The sequence below is a fragment of the Salmo salar genome, chromosome 04 (genome assembly GCF_965601325.2).
Source record: "Salmo salar chromosome 04, fSalSal1, whole genome shotgun sequence".
Taxonomy (NCBI): Eukaryota; Metazoa; Chordata; class Actinopteri; order Salmoniformes; family Salmonidae; genus Salmo; species Salmo salar.
This window is the reverse complement of record NC_138294.1, coordinates 58,189,002-58,211,225: the sequence shown is the minus strand read 5'-3', so window position 1 is coordinate 58,211,225 and position 22,224 is coordinate 58,189,002. Positions and strand designations below refer to the sequence as shown.

General features: G+C 49.3%; 1 protein-coding gene across 1 annotated transcript; it reads left to right on the top strand.

Annotated features, from left to right (window-relative positions):
• The first annotated feature begins 1,544 nt into the window (after positions 1 to 1,544).
• Positions 1,545 to 19,499, top strand: LOC106603590 (protein sprouty homolog 3). Its single transcript, XM_014197455.3, has 2 exons — positions 1,545 to 2,241; positions 11,550 to 19,499. Exon 2 carries the CDS (start codon positions 11,645 to 11,647, stop codon positions 12,599 to 12,601), a length of 957 nt encoding a protein of 318 aa, XP_014052930.1. The 5' UTR covers positions 1,545 to 2,241; positions 11,550 to 11,644; the 3' UTR covers positions 12,602 to 19,499.
• The last annotated feature ends 2,725 nt before the right edge of the window (positions 19,500 to 22,224 follow it).

Sequence of the window (22,224 nt, the reverse complement as noted above, 5' to 3'; positions counted from 1 at the left end):
TCAATCCTTCTATCAATGTGTCTTTACACCCTCCATCCCTCTATGACTTTTCCAACTCCCTCTCTTTCTCATGGGGCATTCCTGCAAGATGACCAACCTGCCTCCTTTTATCTCCTTTCTCTCCTCCTCTCTTTCCCCCTTCTTTCCCTCACACGCACACACACACACACACACAAACGCGCGCGCACACACCCTCCTCTCTTCCCTCCTCTCAGGCATTTCCCCCAGCAGGAAGCAGTGCTGTTTGTTCCTGTGACATTAGAACCCTGAGCAGTGTATGGTTACCATGGAGATGACTGTGTAGGGATGTGTGGATGTATATAATGGAAGCATACTGTCTATATGGAAGACAACAGTCAGCCATAGAGAACCTGCTGAGTAAGGCAGGTGGCCAGCGGAACGGAAGGGTCTGAAATATACATTTGACTGCAAAAATATACATGATCAATATTGACGTTGACCGTTATTATCATTACCTAGAGTGCTGCTGACAAGGCTTTCCAGAATGAGACCGGAAATACTGAAGTTATCAAAATAAAGCAACTTAGAGCAATCATTTTGTCTTGAAGGTGTTTTAGAGGCTCTCAGGGCTGTGTCTGTGGGTGAGAGGACTCAGTGGCACAGAACGCCAGGTCGCCAGGTCGCAATTGTAAATGAGAACTTGTTCTCAACTTGCCTACCTGGTTAAATAAAGGTGAAATAAATAAAATAAATAAAAGAACCAATGACTTGTCTTGTATAAAGGTTGAGTGACAGCTTTGTGACAGGAGTGTCTGACCTGTGTGTCTTATGAGGGGTTTTGATAGTTCCTTTGGCTCTCCAACACCACTAACCTCTCTCTTTCCTGCTTGCTCTCTTTCTCTCTCTCACTCTCGCTTTCTCTCTCTTCCCCTCTCTCCCTCTCCCTCCCTATCTCTCTCTCTCTCTCTCTCTCTCTCTCTCTCTCTCTCTCTCTCTCTCTCTCTCTCTCTCCTCTTTCTCTTCCTCTCTCTGATACGGTCAGCCACGTGAGGCTTTTTATGACTTAACCCCACTCAGTGCATTCCCCTCCAACCTCCTTATTTTCCCTCTCTTTCTCTTCTTCTCCCTTGCTCACCCCTTGCTCATCGCATGCTCTTTGGTCTCCCCTCTCTGTCTTCCTAGTTGTCTCCCTTTTTCTCCCACTCTCACTTCCTCTTTCTTTTCTCTCCCTCTCTTTTCTCTCTCTTTCTTGTGCTCACTCTCCCTTTTTCTCCCCTTCTCTCTGTTTCTCTCTGTCTCTCTCTCCCTCTCTCTCTCTCTCTCTCTCTCTCTCTCTCTTGCCAGGCTCTGCTCATAGACTCATATGGAACAGTACCTGAGGGAGAACAAATGAGAGATTCAGTTTCAGCCTGATGATGCCACTTAGCCATTAACTATCTGCAGCAAACATGTAACCTCCACACTGAACAGAACCCTCCCCTGCTTCCCTCTTCCATTCATGTCCAGCCCCCTCCCTTCCTCTCTCCCTCCCTCCATCTCTCCCCCTCTCTCTGTGTCTCTCATGCACTCACTTACACACACTCTCGGCTCGCAGAGAATGAGAGGATAAACGCACAGACAGGAAGGACTGACCCGAGAGAGTTAGAGTGAGAGACAGAGCTAGAGAGAGAGAGAGAGAGAGAGAGAGAGGGAGCAAGAGAACAAGGGGGAGAGGAACAGAGAGTGTGAGAGAGACTATCCAGCATTCAGTCTTTATGTTTTCAGGGAGAGGAGAGAGAAAAACTACAGAGCCATACTACTACAATCTCCCTGACTGCTGGGATTTTGGAACTCCTTCACTTTGATTTGTTAACTTTTTTCACAAGCTTTCCTTATTTTTTAAGAGTACAATTATTTGTTAATTCTGAAGCGGAGGACCTGGCTGTTACTTTTTCTTGTGTTCTCTGGGATATTTCTCACGACACTCTGCCCTCTGGTCTCCACACTGTGGACCAGAGACCTCTCTGCCCCTGCTGTGCCCCTGACAAGGCATTGTCAAACGGCTGCTTGTCGTTAGGGCAATTGGTTGATTGTCGTCAGGGCTGGGTTGTTGCTTCTTCATCTTTGCGGGGAATGACCCTAGGAGGCGTGGGATTGGTTGCACTCCAGGGACGCTCCTGAAAAGACTGCGGAGGGGACTCAAGGCGCTGTGGCCCCACGGAACTGAGAGAGCCGCCCCTCCCCCTCCTCAACCCCAAGACGCCCCATTTCACTGCAGCATGGATCTCCCCCCATTTAGAGGTAGGTACAAAACAACCCCCCTCCCAAAATACTGTACCAACCCACCCATCTCTATTTTATGAGGAAAAACACTAAAAGCAGGTAATCAAAGAGCTTTTACCAGACTCTCACATGTATTCTTTATATTAGATGTAATTGTGTGTTGAAGTGGCCTAATTTCTGTAGGTTCTTTGCTGGCCCTACTGTTTAAAGCTTTATATTGTTGGGATAGTGGTGTGGTTTGGTGTGTTTAACTGGGAGAGTGGTGTGGTGTGGTGTGTTTAACTGGGAGAGTGGTGTGGTTTGGTGTGTTTAACTGGGAGAGTGGTGTGGTTTGGTGTGTTTAACTGGGAGAGTGGTGTGGTGTGTTTAACTGGGAGAGTGGTGTGGTGTGGTGTGTCTACCTGGAGAGTGGTGTAGTGTGGTGTGTTTAACTGGGAGAGTGGTGTGGTGTGTCTAACTGGGAGAGTGGTGTGGTGTGTCTAACTGGGAGAGTGGTGTGGTGTGGTGTGTCTAACTGGGAGAGTGGTGTGGTGTGGTGTGTCTACCTGGGAGAGTGGTGTGATGAGTTTAAATGATGTGGTGTGTGTAAATGGGATGGAGTGTAAACTGTAACTGGGATAGTTTAGTGTTGTGTGTTTAACTGATGTGGTGTGTGTAAATGGGATGGAGTGTAAACTGTAACTGGGATAGTTTAGTGTTGTGTGTTTAACTGATGTGGTGTGTGTAAATGGGATGGTGTGTAAACTGTAACTGGGATAGTTTAGTGTTGTGTGTTTAACTGGTGTGGTGTGGTGTGTGTAAGTGGGATAGGGACATGTGGGGTTGCCATTGATTGTTCTCAAGGTCGGATACTGTATGTCAATACCCATCTCCGCTGTGCCCGACGGGAGGGGCGGATGGATGAACGAGGGATAGAGGGATGGGATGAGTGGAGAGGTTTTTTTCTAACACCAGGCCAGAGGAGTGGCTGTTTGAAAGAATACTCTTGTGGAAAGTATTGAATTTGACGATTATGTATAAGTTTGGTTGTAAAATATATACAAATGTATCTCTTCATGTTCCAAGGTTTAATGTTTGGAAATAGGGGCTGATATAAGCGAAATACATACATACAAAATTATTAAGTCCATTTAAATAACTAATACGCTTTTAAGAATCTGCAAATTGAGTTAGATTTTTGTTTCTGCATATTTTATAAAGTTGCTGAAAATGTCATTTTTAGAGAAGTGAAGTATCAGAAGTGTGTATAAGTTGTGTGAGAGAGAGGATGTTGCGCGGCGTGACTGGTATTACTGTTTGGAACCATTGGCCCACAGTGGAAAGGGGAAATCACTCACTGTGTCAGAGAGGGTGATGTGAGGGGTGACTTATCTTTCTCACTCCTACTTACACAAGATGGTGGGTTACACACACATACATGCACGCATGTGAACGCACACACACGCACAAACGCATGGTTTCTCTCTATGCCTCAACTCCTTCAGTCTTTCTTATCTCTTACTGTCTCCAACTACTTCCAGTCTCTCCCACATTCCACGTTTTTTTCACGTTCACTATCTGCTACTTTATCTTTATTAGTATCTCCCTCTCTCCTCTCTCTCTCTCTCTCTCTCTCTCTCTCTCTCTCTTTCTCTCTCTCTTCTCTCGCTCTCTCTCTCTTTTTCTCTCTCACTCGCTCTCGCTCTTTCTCTCTTTCTCTCTCTGACGTGGTCTTCCTATCTCTCTGTGTGCCTCCCTCCCTCTCACCTCCCTTTCTCTCTCTCCCTCTCTCTCCTGCCCGGACTTGCTGGTCTGCAGTGTCTATTTCAGTCCTTCCTGGGGGTCGGATTCGGCACATCCGGAATCTCATACAGTTTATTGTCATTCAATCCTGCTGCACTCCTGGAGGGGCCAGAGGGTGGCCCCTGGGTCCCGCTGCCTGACAGCTCACGCACAGGGGAACCAGACACACACACACAGACACACACAGAGACACACACACAGACAGACAAATAGCCAGGGCCCCCATTCAAATGTGGGTGGGTTGTTTTCGTGTCTGCGACCCATCAAGTGCCAACCCAAATGAAGGCCTCAACTGCAAATATGCAAATCTGGAGGGGAGGAAAGAAAGAGGGAGAGGGAGAAGCTGTGTGTGTGTGTGTGTGTGTGTGTGTGTGTGTGTGTGTGTGTGTGTGTGTGTGTGTGTGTGTGTGTGTGTGTGTGTGTGTGTGTGTGTGTGTGCGTGCGTGCGTGCGTGCGTGCGTGCGTGCGTGCGTGCGTGCGTGCGTGCGTGCGTGTGTGTGTGTGTGTGTGTGCGTGTGTGTGTGAGAAGAGAGAGAGGATTGGAAAATGGATATATCTAATGACATATTCCCTGTAGGAAGCTGTGGGCTGAGAGGAGGAGGAGAGACGAGGAGGCGAGAAGAGGAGAGAAAGGAGGAGGGGAGAGAGGAGAGGATAGATGAGGAGAGGAAGGAGGAGGGGAGAGAGGAGAGGAGAGAAGAAGAGAACTGTTCCACTGTTATCAGCAATAACATCAGATCAGAGCGGGGTATGAAGAGAGGAGGGCCAGGGGAGGGCCAGGCGAGGGCCAGGGGAGGGCCAATGGAGGGCCAGGGGTCACTGGCGATGGGCAAAAATAGCTCAACATTATGTTGTCATCTGCCACCCTCAGCCATTCACATCACCATTAACACCATGATACCACACTGATCCAGCAATCAAACCAGTATTTTGACTCACTGTGTGTGGGGGCTTTGTGTGTGTGTGAGAGACACACGGTAAATTAACACTAGCCCATCACTCTCTCTTTCTGTTTTGCACTCCAGATGTTGCTTTGGAGTCCCTCTCCCTCCCTTTCTAACTGAGCTGAGCTGAGAGGAGCAGGGTCCTATGTGGCGATTGTTATGAGTAATATGTGCTGTGCAGCTCTCTCTAGTCCTCATCCTGTTCCTGCCGCAGATTGGATTACTGTGCCAGGGAGGGCAGGGGAGCAGGGGAGCAGGCCCTGGCTGCAGAGAGAGAGCCCCAGGGCAGAGCTGCGAGGCAGGGCTAACTCACCACTGATACTCCCCCAGCGCACGGCCCTGTCTTCAGGTTACCTCTGACGGCAGACTGGCCCAGTAAACATCAGCCCTGAGCTCTCTCGCTTATCCTCGCTCTCTCTCTCTCTAAATACACTGAGTGTACAAAACATTAAGAACACCTTCCTAATATTGAGTTGAACCCCTTTAGTCATCAGAACAGCCTCAATTTATCAGGGCATGGACTCTACAAGGTGTCAAAACCATTCCACCTGGATGCTGGCCCATGTTGACTCCAATACTTCCCACAGTTGTGTCAAGTTGGCTGGATGTCCTTTGGGTGGTGGACCATTGTTGATACACACAGGAAACTGTTGAGAGTGAAAGACCCAGCAGCGTTGCAGTTCTTGACACAAACCGATATGCTTAAAAATACTTATTTAAACTGTCTCCTCCCCTTCCGCTACACTGATTGAAGTGGATTTAACAAGTGACATCAATAAGGGACCATACCTTTCACCTGGATTCACCTGCTCAGTCTATCCCATGGAAAGTTTTATACAGAAGGTGTATATACAGTATCTCCCTTGCTTTCTTCTCACTCTCACTCTTTCTCATTCCCATTTGCCCTCTTGCTTACCGTCCCCCTCACTCTCTTTCTCTCTCTCTGTTCTGTGCCTCGCTCTCTCCTTCACTACTCTCTCTCTAGTCATGTCATTCTTTCACTCTCTTCTTTCTCAATCCCCCTGTCTTTTTACTCTCCTTTGTTTCTCTCTTTTTGTCTATTTTTCTTTCTCTCTCTCTCTCTCTCGCTCTCTCTCTCTCTCTCTCTCTCTCTCTCTCTCTCTCTCTCTCTCTTCTCTCTCTCTTTCTTTCTCTCTCTCTTTCTTTCTTTCTTTCTTTCTTTCTTTCTTTCTTTCTTTCTTTCTTTCTTTCTTTCTTTCTTTCTTTCTTTCTTTCTTTCTCTCTCTCTCTCTCTCTCTCTCTCTCTCTCTCTCTCTCTCTCTCTCTCTCGCTCTCTTTATCTCTCTCTTTCTCTCTCTCTATCCTGCAGCCCCTGTATCGATGTGCCTCCTGCCCAGACCTGAAAAGCGCTCAAGTCTTGAATTCCTTCTCCTAATTATTATTATTATTATTTTTTTTACATCTGAGGCCCTGAAAGGTGTGTTAGTGGCACACACAGAACAACAGAGTAAGGAGGAGGTGAAGGGATGAACAGATGAGCGAGAGGAAGGAGTGTGAATGCTGTTGATATCATGGAATGAGTGGGTGTTGTGTCCCTCTGGGTTTGCATCCGACCCAGATGATAAAAGCAGGAGCAGACACATAAAGCAGACCCCCCAGAGCCAGGCAGATACAGCAGGCAGGAATAACTCAGCCAAGTATAGGAGAGGAGCCATGTCTTGGCTAGATGCTGTATTGTAGAAACAGATCTGGGCTGTTCTACCTTTCCTCATGTTGCTGTATCTATGCTTTCTCACTATGTACTGATACCATGTGCCCCAGCTCCTGCCCTAACCCTAACCCCAGCCCCTTCCCTAACCCTAACCCTAACCCCAGCTCCTGCCCTAACCCTAACCCTAACCCCTTCCCTAACCCTAACCCCAGCCCCTTCCCTAACCCTAACCCCAGCCCGTTCCCTAACCCTAACTCCAGCCCCTTCCCTAACCCTAACCCCAGCCCCTTCCCTAACCCTAACCCCAGCCCCTTCCCTAACCCTAACCCCAGCCCCTTCCCTAACCCCAGCCCCTTCCCTAACCCTAACCCCAGCCCCTTCCCTAACCCTAACCCTAGCCCCTTCCCTAACCCCAACCCCAGCCCCAGCCCCTTCCCTAACCCTAACCCCAGCCCCTTCCCTAACCCTAACCCTAACCCCAGCCCCTTCCCTAACCCTAACCCCAGCCCCTTCCCTAACCCCAACCCCAGCCCCTTCCCTAACCCTAACCCCAGCCCCTTCCCTAACCCTAACCCTAACCCCAGCCCCTTCCCTAACCCTAACCCCAGCCCCTTCCCTAACCCCAACCCCAGCCCCTTCCCTAACCCTAACCCCAGCCCCTGCCCTAACCCCAGCTCCTGACCTTACCCTAACCCCAGCCCCTTCCCTAACCCCAGCTCCTGACCTTACCCTAACCCCAGCCCCTTCCCTAACCCCAGCTCCTGCCCTAACCCTAACCCCAGCCCCTTCCCTAACCCCAGCTCCTGCCCTAACCCTAACCCCAGCCCCTGCCCTAACCCTAACCCCAGCCCCTTCCTAACCCCAGCTCCTGACCTTACCCTAACCCTAACCCCAGCTCCTGCCCTAACCCCAGCCCCTTCCCTAACCCCAGCTCCTGTCCTAACCCTAACCCCAGCCCCTGCCCTAACCCTAACCCCAGCCCCTTCCCTAACCCCAGCTCCTGACCTTACCCTAACCCCAGCCCTTTCCCTAACCCCAGCCCCTTCCCTAACCCCAGCTCCTGCCCTAACCCTAACCCCAGCCCCTTCCCTAACCCTAACCCTAACCCCTTGCCCTAACCCTAACCCTAACCCCTTGCCCTAACCCCACCCCACCCCTTACCCTAACACCAGACCTTTCCCTAACCCTAACCCCAGCCCCTGCCCTAACCCTAACCCCAGCCCCTGCCCTAACCCCAGCCCCTGCCCTAACCCCAGCCCCTGCCCTACCCTAACCCTAACCCTAACCCCAGCCCCTGCCCTAACCCTAACCCTAACCCCAGCCCCTTCCCTAACCCCAGCTCATGCCCTAACCCTAACCCCAGCCCCTTCCCTAACCCCAGCTCCGGTCCTGTCCCTAACCCCAGACCCTGCCCTAACCCCAGCCCCGTCGTTATCCCAGCATGTGCCTTATAACCCCCTGCCCTAACCCCCTGCTCTAGCCCCGGCCACTGCACTGAGTCTGGCCCCAATACGCTGCTCCTGCCACAATCCTATTCCCCATCCACATCCCCACCCACAGCCTGGGAGTGTCAGTTATCGATCCTCTGGCATCCACACTGGTTAGATGAGAGGAGGGGATGAACATGGAGGGATGGCTGGCTGCATTCTCTCTTACATCTCACTTTACAGAGCAGTCGGCCTGCTCAGCTGGTGGCATTAGGGTGGGGCGGAGCCCGCTGGGTAAGTGGAGGGGGAGAGGGAAGGATTCTGGGTAGTGGGAGTTGACTTCCCAAACATGGTTACCAAGGCAACAGCTCCCACAAGGACAGGGCTTCCGACCCCTTAAGTGGGGGGAAAGAACAGCCAAGGATTCTAATGCTGCTCCAAATGCAACATGTAAACATTGCCGTACTGAATGAGTTAATAGTATTCACGCATAGCTGTCGCTCTCAGAAAGCATATCTGTTCTGTTATAAAGTGTTATAAATGTGCAATGCAGAAACAAATGAAACAGTAAAACACAGAAAGTTTGACACTTGAGATAAAACGTCTGTGTGATTTAAATGTTTGTTATTTTGCAGACGCTCCTATCCAGAGCGACTTACAGTAGTAAAGTGCATACATTTTCATATTTGTTCATCAATCAAACCCACAAACCTGGTGTTGCAAGTGCCATGCTCTACCAACTGAGCCACACGTGACTGTGTGTGATCAGAGCAGATTGAGTTATGTATCCAACAGGAAGTAAAGCAGATGTCAGTCTAGAGCTACAACAGGGCTAGCCAATCCTCCTCCTCAGGGGATACTCCCGTGGCTGCAGGGTTTCGTTTCAACCCTACTATAATACACCTTATGCTAATCAGCTCCTCCTCAGGACCCTGATTAGCCCTAGAGTCAGGTGAGTTATAGTAGGGTTGGAACAAAAGCCTGCACTCTATCCTCTTATGATCCAGACTTAGACCGGTTTATGAGATCTGTGAGGAGACCAAGACCAGCTGAAATGTTTTTATTTGTATTTTATCGGGAGTGGTCCAAGCCAGAGAAGAGCCCATCTCTTGCTCAGCTGTGAAGGGCTTGGTCACACGTTTATAGCCTGAACCCTGCCCTGGTCCGGACGACTCAACATGATGAGGTCATGGAAAGAGCCGAGCAGCCGGCTTCTCTTAACAATTAGATGGTCTGATAGCTGTGTAGTGGATGGGTGCTGCTTCATTTGAAGTGATTACTCTGAAGGACTTCCCTTCCCTCCTCCACCTAATTTGGAAATGCATTCTGAGCTTCCGACCTTATCTTCACGGTATGGCTTCGGGCTGGGGTGGTGGTGTGTCTGGGAGTGTGTAGATGTACGTTTGTGTGTCTGTCTTAGTCTATCTACGTGTGTCTGTCTCAGTGTGTCAAGACATGTGTATGTGTACTCTGTGTTTGTCTACAGTATGTGTGTGAGGTTGGATGGTATCGTACCTTTTGCGAGAGCATCGTTGCCAGAAATTCTGCCGGCAGATCCCCGGAAGGCTGGTACAGGTACAATATATACATTCTGTGGGCTGCCACAAAAATATATATATCTTTTTTAAATAAGGTACATAAGTACAAAGTATTTAATAATTTTACATTGGAAAAGGTAAAAAATGTGCACCAACCTCTCATCCCATTCCACCAACCCCACCTATCCAACATGTCTCCATCCAACCACATCCAACCGCCCTTCACTCTGCTAGTCTTAATTGCTGTTTCTGACTATGGATTTTCGTTCCTGGCTATGTCCGTCCGTCCTTCCATCCCTCCATCTGTCCTCTCCCGTCTCTCTCCTCCATCTAATCTGCTCATCTGGCTTTCTGCTTTAAATGCTTCTCCATTTGGCCTGATTACTCTGATTACGCTCCTGTCTCCCTCCCTCCCTCCCTCCCTCCCTCTTTGTCTGTCTCTCTCTCTCTTTGTTTGTCTCATTCTCTGCGAGGGCTTGCTGGCCTCTCACAGAGAAATGAAGGGAACTATCCCCTCAGGCCATTTGGTACGGGTGCACAAGAGGAGAGGAGGAAAAGGACGTAAAAATCAGAACCAGATGTATCAGGGTATCGAATGAAGCACATAACAGAAGATTCTGCTGCATCTGTTGTCGAGTTGTAGCAGATACTCAGAGGGTATTTTTGTAGGTGCAACATCATCTTTACTAAAACTCACATATTGTATTATTCAAATAAAATATGAAAAACGTTATTGTCCACAGAATGTGGAGTCGTTCCCTGCTACATTATGTCGCTGTGATGAAACAAGCCAGTGTGTGTGTGTGTTAATCCCAGGATACTGATGTTTTTCATCTACATTCCAAAATCCACGTTGTTCCTGTTGGTGGAGGATAAGGCTGAAACAAAAGGAACTTTTTAACAGGGGCAATTTCTCTCTCCCTTCCAAACCCCAGATTGGGTTACAACAACAACAACCTAGGACCTTAGTGACACTCATAGCAACTAACACACTGCAACGTTTTCCCCAATTCACCTCTGTATATCTTCGGAGAGGCGAATGGACAGGCAGGCGGATCCAATGCCCTTCCTTTCTTCAGAGCCAGCAGCTGTGTGTGTGACTGTGTGAGTGTGAGTGGTTGTGAGTGGTTGTGAGTGGGTGTGAGTGGGTGTGTGTGTGTGTGTGTGTGTGTGTGTGTGTGTGTGTGTGTGTGTGTGTGTGTGTGTGTGTGTGGCTGAGTTTACAGAGAGGCTGAGTTTACACAGCCAGCCCAATTCTGATCTTTTTTCACTAATTTGACTTCTGACCAATCACATCAGATCTTTTTTTAGAGCTGATGTGATTGGTCAAAAGACCTATTAGTGAAAAAAATATCAGAATTGGGCTGCGTATCTAAACGCAGCCAGAGAGTGAGCCGTGTAGGAGAACAGATGCTAAATTACAGGCCAGACTAATCGCTTTATCTCTTTGGCCCTGCTTGGATAATAATAGTTATACTCTCAGCACTAGAGAATTTCAAAATCAAATCAAACTTTATTTGCCACATGTGCCAAATACAACAAGTGTAGACTTTACCGTGAAATGCTTACTTACAAGCCCTTAACCAACAGCGCAGTTCAATGTTCATAATGATGTTGATAATAATGCCTATGTGGATACTGGGTGTATTTGTGTCCAGTTTCTATAACTCAGTCACGTTGCTCAGGTCAGGTCTGCCTAACTGCAGGTCCACTCTACTGCATGTACAGGTTACCAAACATGGGAAGTGAAATATTGAAGCCGTCTGCATAAATGAGTTGTGAGAAAGTGGAAAGTAAGTTGACTTCCGGCTTTCCAGATGTGTTGTAAGTGGTAAAGATAAGGAAGAGTGAGGGGCTGGTTGATGTGGTTTCTTTTAGGGGTAAAGAGGTGTGAGTTTCTTTAACGTGTTCTGGGATGAAATGTAACAATGTTCTAAAATGTATGTCTCTCCTTCTGTTCCAGGTCTCTCTGATGTGCCGTGAGAGGTGCGACTCCCCCGTCCCTGCCCCAGTCCCGACCCCATCCCCCTCCCTCGTGCCCCTCCTTCAAGGACCAGGATGGACCCTCCCCCAGGTCGTGGCCCTGCCCCAGTCAGGATGGACCTGGATGGGCTGGACCTCCAGCAGGTGCCTGTCCTCTCCCTGGACCAGATTCGCTCCATCCGGGCCAGCAATGACTATGTGGAGCGCCCTGTGGCCCTGGACCACACCTCACATTCTGGCTTCTTTTACGCCCACGACGACCGCTACCCCATCACCCATGGGTACCCCCCTCAAGGTTACCTTCATGGTTACTCTCAGGGGTACCCGTCCCATGCCCCTCTCCCCCGGAGCCAGAGCCAGCAGCAACACGCCCACCTGACCCATCTGAGTCGCTCCAGTACGGCCAGCTCAGCCATGTCCCGGACCAGCGCTGCCTCCGACCAGAGACTCCTGGCGGGCCTGACGCCCTCCCACTCTGGCCTGGCCTCGGTGGTGCGCTCCCAGCCTAAAGGAGAACTCAAGCCTGAGGCTTCTCTAGGTAAAGGCCTGGAGGAGGGAGAGGACCTGGGCTTGCACCTGTTTATCTGTGAGCGCTGTGGGAGGTGTAAGTGTCAGGAGTGCTGCGCCCCGCGGAGCCTGCCGTCCTACTGGGTCTGTAGGCAGCGCTGCCTCTGCTCTGCTCAGAGTGCTGTTGAGTACGGCACCTGTCTGTGCTGCGTTAAGGGCCTGTTCTACCACTGTTCCGCTCAGGATGACGAGGACAACTGTGCCGACCGGCCCTGTGCTTGCACGCCCGCCCACGCCTGCGCTCGCTGGGGTACCATTGGCCTTCTGGCGCTGTGCCTGCCCTGTCTCTGCTGCTACCCACCTGCCAGACTGTGCCTCGCCCTGTGCCAGCGGGCCCACGACCGAGCCACCCGCCCTGGCTGCCGCTGCAGCAACACCAACACCGTGTGCCGCAAGATCTCCACCTCCAACCCCAACCCTGGGCACGCCCCCTTTCGCAGCAAGTCCCTGGAGAAGCCTGTATGACAGTGGTGCACCTGGAGTCAGTCGTCGCCTGGACAACGCAGTCTTTGACAACATTGCCATGACAATGCAATCGCCCCGCCCAGCCCGTCGTGATCTACCTACCGTGACCTTTCACCTTACGTACTTTCCATACTTCTTCTTTTCCTCCTGCCTGAAGAGAAATGACCAAAAGCCTTACTGTACTTTACTGTAACTGTACTGTACGTGTGGAGACTTGAGCCGAAACCTGAAACCGCCTGGTGCTTTTTGCTGAACTGACTGCCAAACTTAACCTTACTGTGTTACTGTGTGGGCATACTGTCTCTACCTTCCCCTTACTGTGTGGGCATACTGTCTCTACCTTCCCCTTACTGTGTGGGCATACTGTCTCTACCTTCCCCTTACTGTGTGGGCATACTGTCTCTACCTTCCCCTTACTGTGTGGGCATACTGTCTCTACCTTCCCCTTACTGTGTGGGCATACTGTCTCTACCTTCCCCTTACTGTGTGGGCATACTGTCTGTACCTTCCCCTTACTGTGTTACTGTGTGGGCATACTGTCTCTACCTTCCCCTTATTGTGTGGGCATACTGTCTCTACCTTCCCCTTACTGTGTGGGCATACCATCTCTACCTTCCCCTCACTGTGTGGGCATACTGTCTCTACCTTCCCCTTACTGTGTGGGCATACCGTCTCTACCTTCCTCTTACTGTGTGGGCATACTGTCTCTACCTTCCCCTTACTGTGTGGGCATGCAGTCTCTACCTTCCCCTTACTGTGTGGGCATACAGTCTCTACCTTCCCCTTACTGTGTGGGCATACCGTCTCTACCTTCCCCTTACTGTGTGGGCATACTGTCTCTACCTTCCCCTTACTGTGTGGGCATACTGTCTGTACCTTCCCCTTACTGTGTGGGCATACTGTCTCTACCTTCCTCTTACTGTGTGGGCATACTGTCTCTACCTTCCCCTTACTGTGTGGGCATACTGTCTCTATCTTCCCCTTACTGTGTGGGCATGCAGTCTCTACCTTCCCCTTACTGTGTGGGCATACTGTCTCTACCTTCCCCTTACTGTGTTACTGTGTGGGCATACTGTCTCTACCTTCCCCTTACTGTGTTACTGTGTGGGCATGCAGTCTCTACCTTCCCCTTACTGTGTGGGCATACTGTCTCTACCTTCCCCTTACTGTGTTACTGTGTGGGCATACAGTCTCTACCTTCCCCTTACTGTGTGGGCATACTGTCTCTGCCTTCCCCTTACTGTGTGGGCATACTGTCTCTACCTTCCCCTTACTGTGTTACTGTGTGGGCATACAGTCTCTACCTTCCCCTTACTGTGTGGGCATACAGTCTCTACCTTCCCCTTACTGTGTGGGCATACTGTCTCTGCCTTCCCCTTACTGTGTGGGCATACTGTCTCTACCTTCCCCTTACTGTGTGGGCATACAGTCTCTACCTTCCCCTTACTGTGTGGGCATACTGTCTCTACCTTCCCCTTACTGTGTGGGCATGCAGTCTCTACCTTCCCCTTACTGTGTGGGCATACAGTCTCTACCTTCCCCTTACTGTGTGGGCATACTGTCTCTGCCTTCCCCTTACTGTGTGGGCATACTGTCTCTGCCTTCCCCTTACTGTGTTACTGTGTGGGCATACAGTCTCTACCTTCCCCTTATTGTGTGGGCATACAGTCTCTACCTTCCCCTTACTGTGTGGGCATACTGTCTCTGCCTTCCCCTTACTGTGTGGGCATACTGTCTCTACCTTCCCCTTACTGTGTTACTGTGTGGGCATACAGTCTCTACCTTCCCCTTACTGTGTGGGCATACAGTCTCTACCTTCCCCTTACTGTGTGGGCATACTGTCTCTACCTTCCCCTTACTGTGTGGGCATGCAGTCTCTACCTTCCCCTTACTGTGTGGGCATACTGTCTCTACCTTCCCCTTACTGTGTTACTGTGTGGGCATACAGTCTCTACCTTCCCCTTATTGTGTGGGCCAGTCTACTGTACATAGTACCGTGGCTATTCTCTGTGTGCGCCTGCCTTTGCCGACCAGACCGATACTCAACAGACCAACCTCACTGTGCTGTGTGATGGGCTGGGGTTTGCTCTGTTAGACTTGACCTATTTATTTATTGGACTTCCTCTTCAGTGAGGTAGAGCGATAGAGAAAGACATAGGTAGAGAGGTAGAGAGAGAGTGAGGTAGAGAGAGAGAGATAGCTAGAGCAGACCATGTGTTACATGTGAGTACAGTGAGCAAGCTACTAGAACAAATCCTAACACAGCCATTAAATAAAAGGGGTCTCTAGCAGATGTGTATTCCAGGCATGACAGAGACAGAGACAGAGACAGGGTGGTCTACAGGGAGTCTACAGAGTGGGCCTCCTTCCCTCCCCTCCCTCTCTGAAGAGGCATCCTGGAGCCGACCGACTGAATGGACATACAAGATGTGGCAACGAGCGGCCATGGCAGACATTTTGTCTGAGGCTGATGCAAAGACCCTATCCTAATGGTGGAACAAAGACACAAACTCTGAAACACAAACATGTATTACTGTTTAACACACCAAAAAGGGACCATGATGTACCCGGAGAATCTAAAGTGATTAAGCTCATTTAATATGGAAAGCACTGTGAGATATAGAGGTGGATCGTCTGTAGTGTTGTTCAGCTGTCTAACTAACAGACTAACCTGGGGGGCCTCCCTTATGACCAGACAGTGTGTGTGTGTGTGTGTGTGTGTGTGTGTGTGTGTGTGTGTGTGTGTGTGTGTGTGTGTGTGTGTGTGTGTGTGTGTGTGTGTGTGTGTGTGTGTGTGTGTGTGTGTGTGTGTGTGTGTGTGTGTGTGTGTGGTTGCACGAGCATGTGTATGTGCACAAATGTTTGTGTGTAAGTGTGTGTTCTTTCCGGTGTATGTACAGTATACACTATATATATACAAAAGTATGTGGACAACCCTTCAAATTAGTGGATTCGGCTATTTCAGGCACACCCGTTGCTGACAGGTGTATAAAATGGAGCACACAGCCATGCGATCTCCATAGACAAACACTCGGTTGCAACACTCACTACCGAGTTCCAAACTGCATCTGGAGCAACGTCAGCACAAGAACTGTTCGTCAGGAACTTATGAAGTGGGTTTCCATGGCCGAGCAGCCGCACACAAGCCTAAGATCACCATGCGCAATGCCAAGCGTTGGTTGGAGTGGTGTAAAGCTTGCCGCCATTGGACTCTGGAACAGTGGAAACACGTTCTCTGGAATGATGAATCACGCTTCACCATCTGTCAGTCTGACGGATGAATGTGGTTTGGCGCATTCCAGGAGAACGCTACCTGTCTCAATGCATAGTGCCAACTGTAAAGTTTGGTAGAGAAGGAATAATGGTCTGGGGCTGATTTTCATGGTTTGAGCTAGGCCCCTTAATTCCAGTGAAGGGAAATCTTAACGCTACAGCATACAATGACATTCTAGACAATTCTGTGCGTCCAACTTTGTGGCAACAGTTTGGGGAAGGCCCTTTCCTGTTTCAGCATGACAATGCCCCCCATAAACAAAGCGAGGTCCATACAGAAATGGTTTGTCGAGATTGGTGTGGAAGAACTTGACTGGCCTGCACAGAGCCCTGACCTAAACCCCATCGAACACCTTTGGGATGAATTGGAATGCCGACTGCAAGCCAGGTCTAATCACCCAACATCAGTGCCCGACCTCACTAATGCTCTTGTGGCTGAATGGAAGCAAGTCCCCTCAGCAATGTTCCAATATCTATTGGAAAACCTTTCTAGAAGAGCGGAGGCAGTTATAGCAGCAAATGGAGGACCAACTCCACATTAATGCCCATGATTTTGGAATGAAATGTTCAACGAGCAGGTGGTCACATACTTTTGGTCATGTAGTGTATATGTGAGTATGTGTGTGTGGGTGTCACGTCCCATCCTGTGTTAGTGTGTGTCGGGCCTGTGTATGTTTGCTGTCAGCAGAAGCCTCCTGTTTTATTTTTAGCCCCGCTGCTTCAGAGGACCCAGAGTCTGGTCAGGTTTCCTCTCCACGGCAGGCTGACGCCAGACTTCCCTGACCCCTCACCGCATGTCTCTCCCCTCCTCACCTCCCCTGCCTGTACCCATCCCTCAGCCTCCCCTAACCCATTCCTTCCTCCCCTCTCCTCTATTCCTCCCTCCATCCTGATAGCGTTGCTGTCTACCGTGCACCAAAGAGATGGAGCTACCCCAAATTCCCAATACAGAGGGATATCATAGGGGATGGACAGTAAGCCAGATAAGGCTTAGGAAAGGGAGCCAGATAAGAAATATTACCTCCGTTATAGATCTTTACCACTGCGTCCACAACACGTTATGCATTTTGCATGGTCAGGGCTTTCCTCTTCTTGACAGATTCCTCTGGCCAGTTTGATCAACCTCAGGCAAGTCCTCCCCCCAACCCCATTGGGGGGGCGGAGGGGGGCTAGCTAACACCTTCCAGCATCACATCTTAGCACCCCTTCCCTCCCAGTTACATTCCTACTAACTGTATGGACTAAATAAAGGTGTCAGTGTGCTTCAGTTTGGCAGTTCAGCAGGTCACACCGAACAAGTGTGCTCGCATAATCAAATCAAATCAAATGTATTTATATAGCCCTTCTTACATCAGCTGATATCTCAAAGTGCTGTACAGAAACCCAGCCTGAAACCCCAAACAGCAAGCAATGCAGGTGTAGAAGCTTCTACTCCATTAGAAGACCTTCACTTGATAAACGAGAAAGAAGCAGCAATAGTACTGTTTGTCCGTTTAGGGACGCTGTAGCCAGAATACACTTCCTGAAAATAGTCAGATAACTCAAGAAATCTGTCATTAATTTTGATGTTTTTGCAGAGGAGATCTTAGCTGCTCAATTTTATATCTAACTAAGATGTTAGGTGCAGTATTTCTCCAGCGAAAAAATTTGAATGAAAACTATTTGTCTCTCGTTGAATGACAACAAACAATCCTTACTGTTGTCCAATCACCGATGAAGAGGCACAGACTTCGGGAACCGATTTCTGCTTGTCTCGAGAAAAAGTTTAGTGTGCCCAAACAACGGAAAACACCCTTGCCGAAGACCAAAACAAACAAAAACGTCCTAAAATGTTGTCATGATATATGCAGGAACTATTCGGCTGGGAAGCATGCAGACACCTTAATAGGTTCCAGTCCTCCTTCTCTGAGAGTTGATCTCTGAGAGTTGATCTCTGAGAGTTTATCTCTGAGAGGAGGCAATGATAGCTTCTAATGGGGAAGGAGGGAGGGATGGAGGTGAATGGAGGAAAGTAGAGTGTGGGAGAGAGCTGTGGAAGTGGAGAAGGGAGGAAAGAAAAGGAAGGGAAGGAGGAGGTTGTGGACAGGGTGACTGTCCGTTAGAAGGACTGATGTTGGAGTGAGTGAAGCTGTGGGAGGGAGGTCATACCATTCCAACATTGGGAGGTGAAGAACAGGCGAGGAGGGATGGAGGGACTGAGGGATGGAGGGACTGAGGGATGGATGGACTGAGGGATGGAGGGACTGAGGGATGGAGGGACTGAGGGATGGACGGACTGAGGGATGGAGGGACTGAGGGATGGAGGGACTGAGGGATGGAGGGACTGAGGGATGGAGGGACTGAGGGATGGAGGGACTGAGGGATGGAGGGACTGAGGGACGGACGGACTGAGGGATGGAGGGACTGAGGGATGGAGGGACTGAGGGACGGAGGGACTGAGGGATGGAGGGACTGAGGGATGGAGGGACTGAGGGATGGACGGACTGAGGGACGGACGGACTGAGGGATGGAGGGACTGAGCGATGGAGGGACTGAGGGACGGACGGACTGAGGGACGGACGGACTGAGGGACTGAGTCTGGGGGGTGGTTGTCTTATGTACTGATATCCAAAACCGGATGTGAAAAGTAACACGCTGTGTCAAGCATGTGTGTGTGTGTGTGTGTGTGTGCTTGTATGTGCCTGCACGTGTGTGCTTGTATTCACCTATGAACACACACACTCATCCGATTTGTTGAAGTTACTTTGCTATATTTTTATATGTACATACAGACTGTTATTGTATACATGTATGTATTTTATTCCCCTTTTTATTATGATTGATGTTGCTATGATTGTTTTCTATTATAGTGAACATTTACCTTGAGTCCCAGACCTGGTCAATACTTCTAACAATTCTTCTAGAGGTTTTGCACTGTGGAGGAGAAGCTCATTTACCATGTGCCACACCTTTTATGATGTACCTCAACTTCACTATTTGCTCCGTGATTCATTTCACAAATACACACACACACACACAACACAAATACACACACAAACAAATACACACCCATACACTTCACGGCCAATGTGTAAGGCCTAGGTGAACGTCCTCTCCTCTACAGTCCTTCCCCTGTAGAGCTCTATCTCCCAGGTGGCCAGGTGTTGAGGGGAAGGGCTCCGTGTGTAGGTAGGTACTGTACTATACATGCATTTCTGCAGAATAACAACCAACCAACCCTCTCGGGTGCTGTATGCAGGCTACAAGTTAACCACTAAACTTCCCCATGTCGTATTAGTAAGTATTGCTTTGGTACAATTGGCATCTTGTATGTTGTAAAATCATTTAAGGAGAATATATGGACATATATATATATATATATACATATATATATATATAGAAATCTATCTAAATGAATATATTATATATATTAAATATACATTTCACACTTATTTTTTTCCGTTGCTGGTATTACCGATGCGTCACAGATATTTATTTAATGGTTGCGATGAGAGAAAAGTATTTATTTGACGGCGGAAGTTGCGAGGATGATATTTTAGGCTTTTTGGTTTGGTTTCTCTTGGAGTGGTGTGACGGCTGCAGCCCTCATGGCTAAAGATAACCAATAAAAGGTGTTTCCAAACGGCCTGTGTCTGGCTGCCTCTTCTCTGGTGTGTGCGTGTGCGTGCGTGTGTGGCTGTTTGCATCAGTGTGTGTTTGTGTGTTTGTGAGATGCTCATACTGTGTTAACCCTAGTGTTGTAGACTGTCAGGTTTGATGACCGGAGTAGTCACGTCCCTATCCCGTAAGTCAAAAAGACTGGTGAGGCCTTTCCTCGCCTTGCCCATTTGCCATGCAGGAAAGGTGTGTGTGTGTGTGTGTGTATGTATTTGTGCTGTATAGACTGCTGTATGTTCATGATGTTACAGTGGTCAGGGGGAGCCTTTGTCCGTGGTTCTTCACTCCACTCCTCGACGGCCCCATAAATAAGTAATCAAGGCCAGCTCACACTAATGGCTTCTTAGAGGAGTGACTACAGATGTGTGTGTGTTTGTGTTTGTGAGTGACTGTCTGTGTGACTGGGTTTGTGACTGTCTGTGTGACTGTGTGTGTGACTGTCTGTGTGACTGTGTGTGTGACTGTCTGTGTGACTGTCTGTGTGACCGTGTGTGTGATTGTCTGTGTGACTGTCTGTGTGACTGTGTGTGTGACTGTGTGTGTGACTGTGTGTGTGATTGTCTGTGTGACTGTCTGTGTGACTGTCTGTGTGACCGTGTGTGTGATTGTCTGTGTGACTGTCTGTGTGACTGTGTGTGTGACTGTGTGTGTGATTGTCTGTGTGACTGTGTGTGTGACTGTGTGTGTGACTGTGTGTGTGATTGTCTGTGTGACTGTCTGTGTGACTGTGTGTGTGACTGTCTGTGTGACTGTGTGTGTGACTGTGTGTGTGATTGTCTGTGTGACTGTCTGTGTGACTGTGTGTGTGACTGTGTGTGTGACTGTCTGTGTGACTGTGTGTGTGACTGTGTGTGTGACTGTCTGTGTGACTGTGTGTGTGACTGTGTGTGTGACTGTGTGTGTGTGACTGTCTGTGTGACTATCTGTGTGACTGTGGGGCTGTCGTGGACTGTCTGTGTGACTGTGTGTGTGACTGTCTGTGTGACTGTGTGTGTGACTGTGTGTGTGACTGTCTGTGTGACTGTGTGTGTGACTGTGTGTGTGATTGTCTGTGTGACTGTGTGTGTGACTGTGTGTGTGATTGTCTGTGTGACTGTGTGTGTGACTGTGTGTGTGACTGTCTGTGTGACTGTGTGTGTGACTGTGTGTGTGACTGTCTGTGTGATTGTCTGTGTGACTGTCTGTGTGATTGTCTGTGTGACTGTGTGTGTGACTGTGTGTGTGACTGTGTGTGTGATTGTCTGTGTGACTGTCTGTGTGACTGTCTGTGTGACCGTGTGTGTGACTGTCTGTGTGACCGTGTGTGTGATTGTCTGTGTGACTGTCTGTGTGACTGTCTGTGTGATTGTCTGTGTGACTGTGTGTGTGACTGTCTGTGTGATTGTCTGTGTGACTGTCTGTGTGACTGTGTGTGTGACTGTGTGTGTGACTGTCTGTGTGACTGTCTGTGTGACTGTCTGTGTGACTGTGTGTGTGACTGTGTGTGTGACTGTGTGTGTGTATATGTCTTCCCACTGGGAAAAAACTGGTTGCATCAATGTTATTTCGACCTCATTTTAACAACAAAAGTCAATCTGATGTTGAATCAACGTGGAAAAACGGATTGGATTTTGGTCTTTTTTTCACTCAACTTCTAACCTAAATCCAACGACATGGTGAATGTTTTTGTTGATTTCATGTTGAATTCATATTAGTTGACATCTCAATCAAATGTCAATCAAAACTCGACGTTGAAATGACATGTGTGCCCAGTGGGTTAGCATGCATGCACCTGGGAAAACCCACCCTTTCTGCTCATCATCACAAACTGAAGTGCATTAAAGCAGCCCTCTTAGCCTCTCTCACCCTCTTGCCTACCCCTGGAGGCACACACACACACACAGACACACAGACACACACACACACACACACACACACACACACACACACACACACACACACACACACACACACACACACACACACACACACACACACACACACACACACACACACACACACACACACACACACAGACAGTGCTCAGAAACCCTCCCCCCCATACCCCCGGTGATGCATTGGACCGACCGCACCACCCTCCACCCGTAACCACAGGGCTCTCCAGAGGGTGTGGCGGCCGGCCCAACACACCACCCTCCACCCGTAACCACAGGGCTCTCCAGAGGGTGTGGCGGCCGGCCCAATGCACCACCCTCCACCCGTAACCACAGGGCTCTCCAGAGGGTGTGGCGGCCGGCCCAATGCATTACCGGGGGCAAACTACCTGCCCTCCAGGACACCTACAGCACCCGATATCACAGGGAGGCCAAAAAGATCATCAAGGACAGCAACCACCCGAGCCACTGCCTGTTCACCCCGCTATCATCCAGAAGGCGAGGTCAGTACAAGTGCATCAAAGCTGGGAACGAGAGACTGAAAAACAGCTTCTATCTCAAGGCCATCAGACTGTTAAATAGCCATCACTAGCCGGCTACCACCCGGTTACTCAACCCTGCACCTTAGAGTCTGCTGCCCCATATACATAGACATGGAATCACTGGTCACTTTAATAATGGAACACTAGTCACTTTAATAATGTTTACATACTGCTTTACACATTTCATATGGACAGTTGAAGTCGGAAGTTTACATACACCTTCGCCAAATACATTTAAACGCAGTTTTTCACAATTAGGATCACCACTTTATTTTAA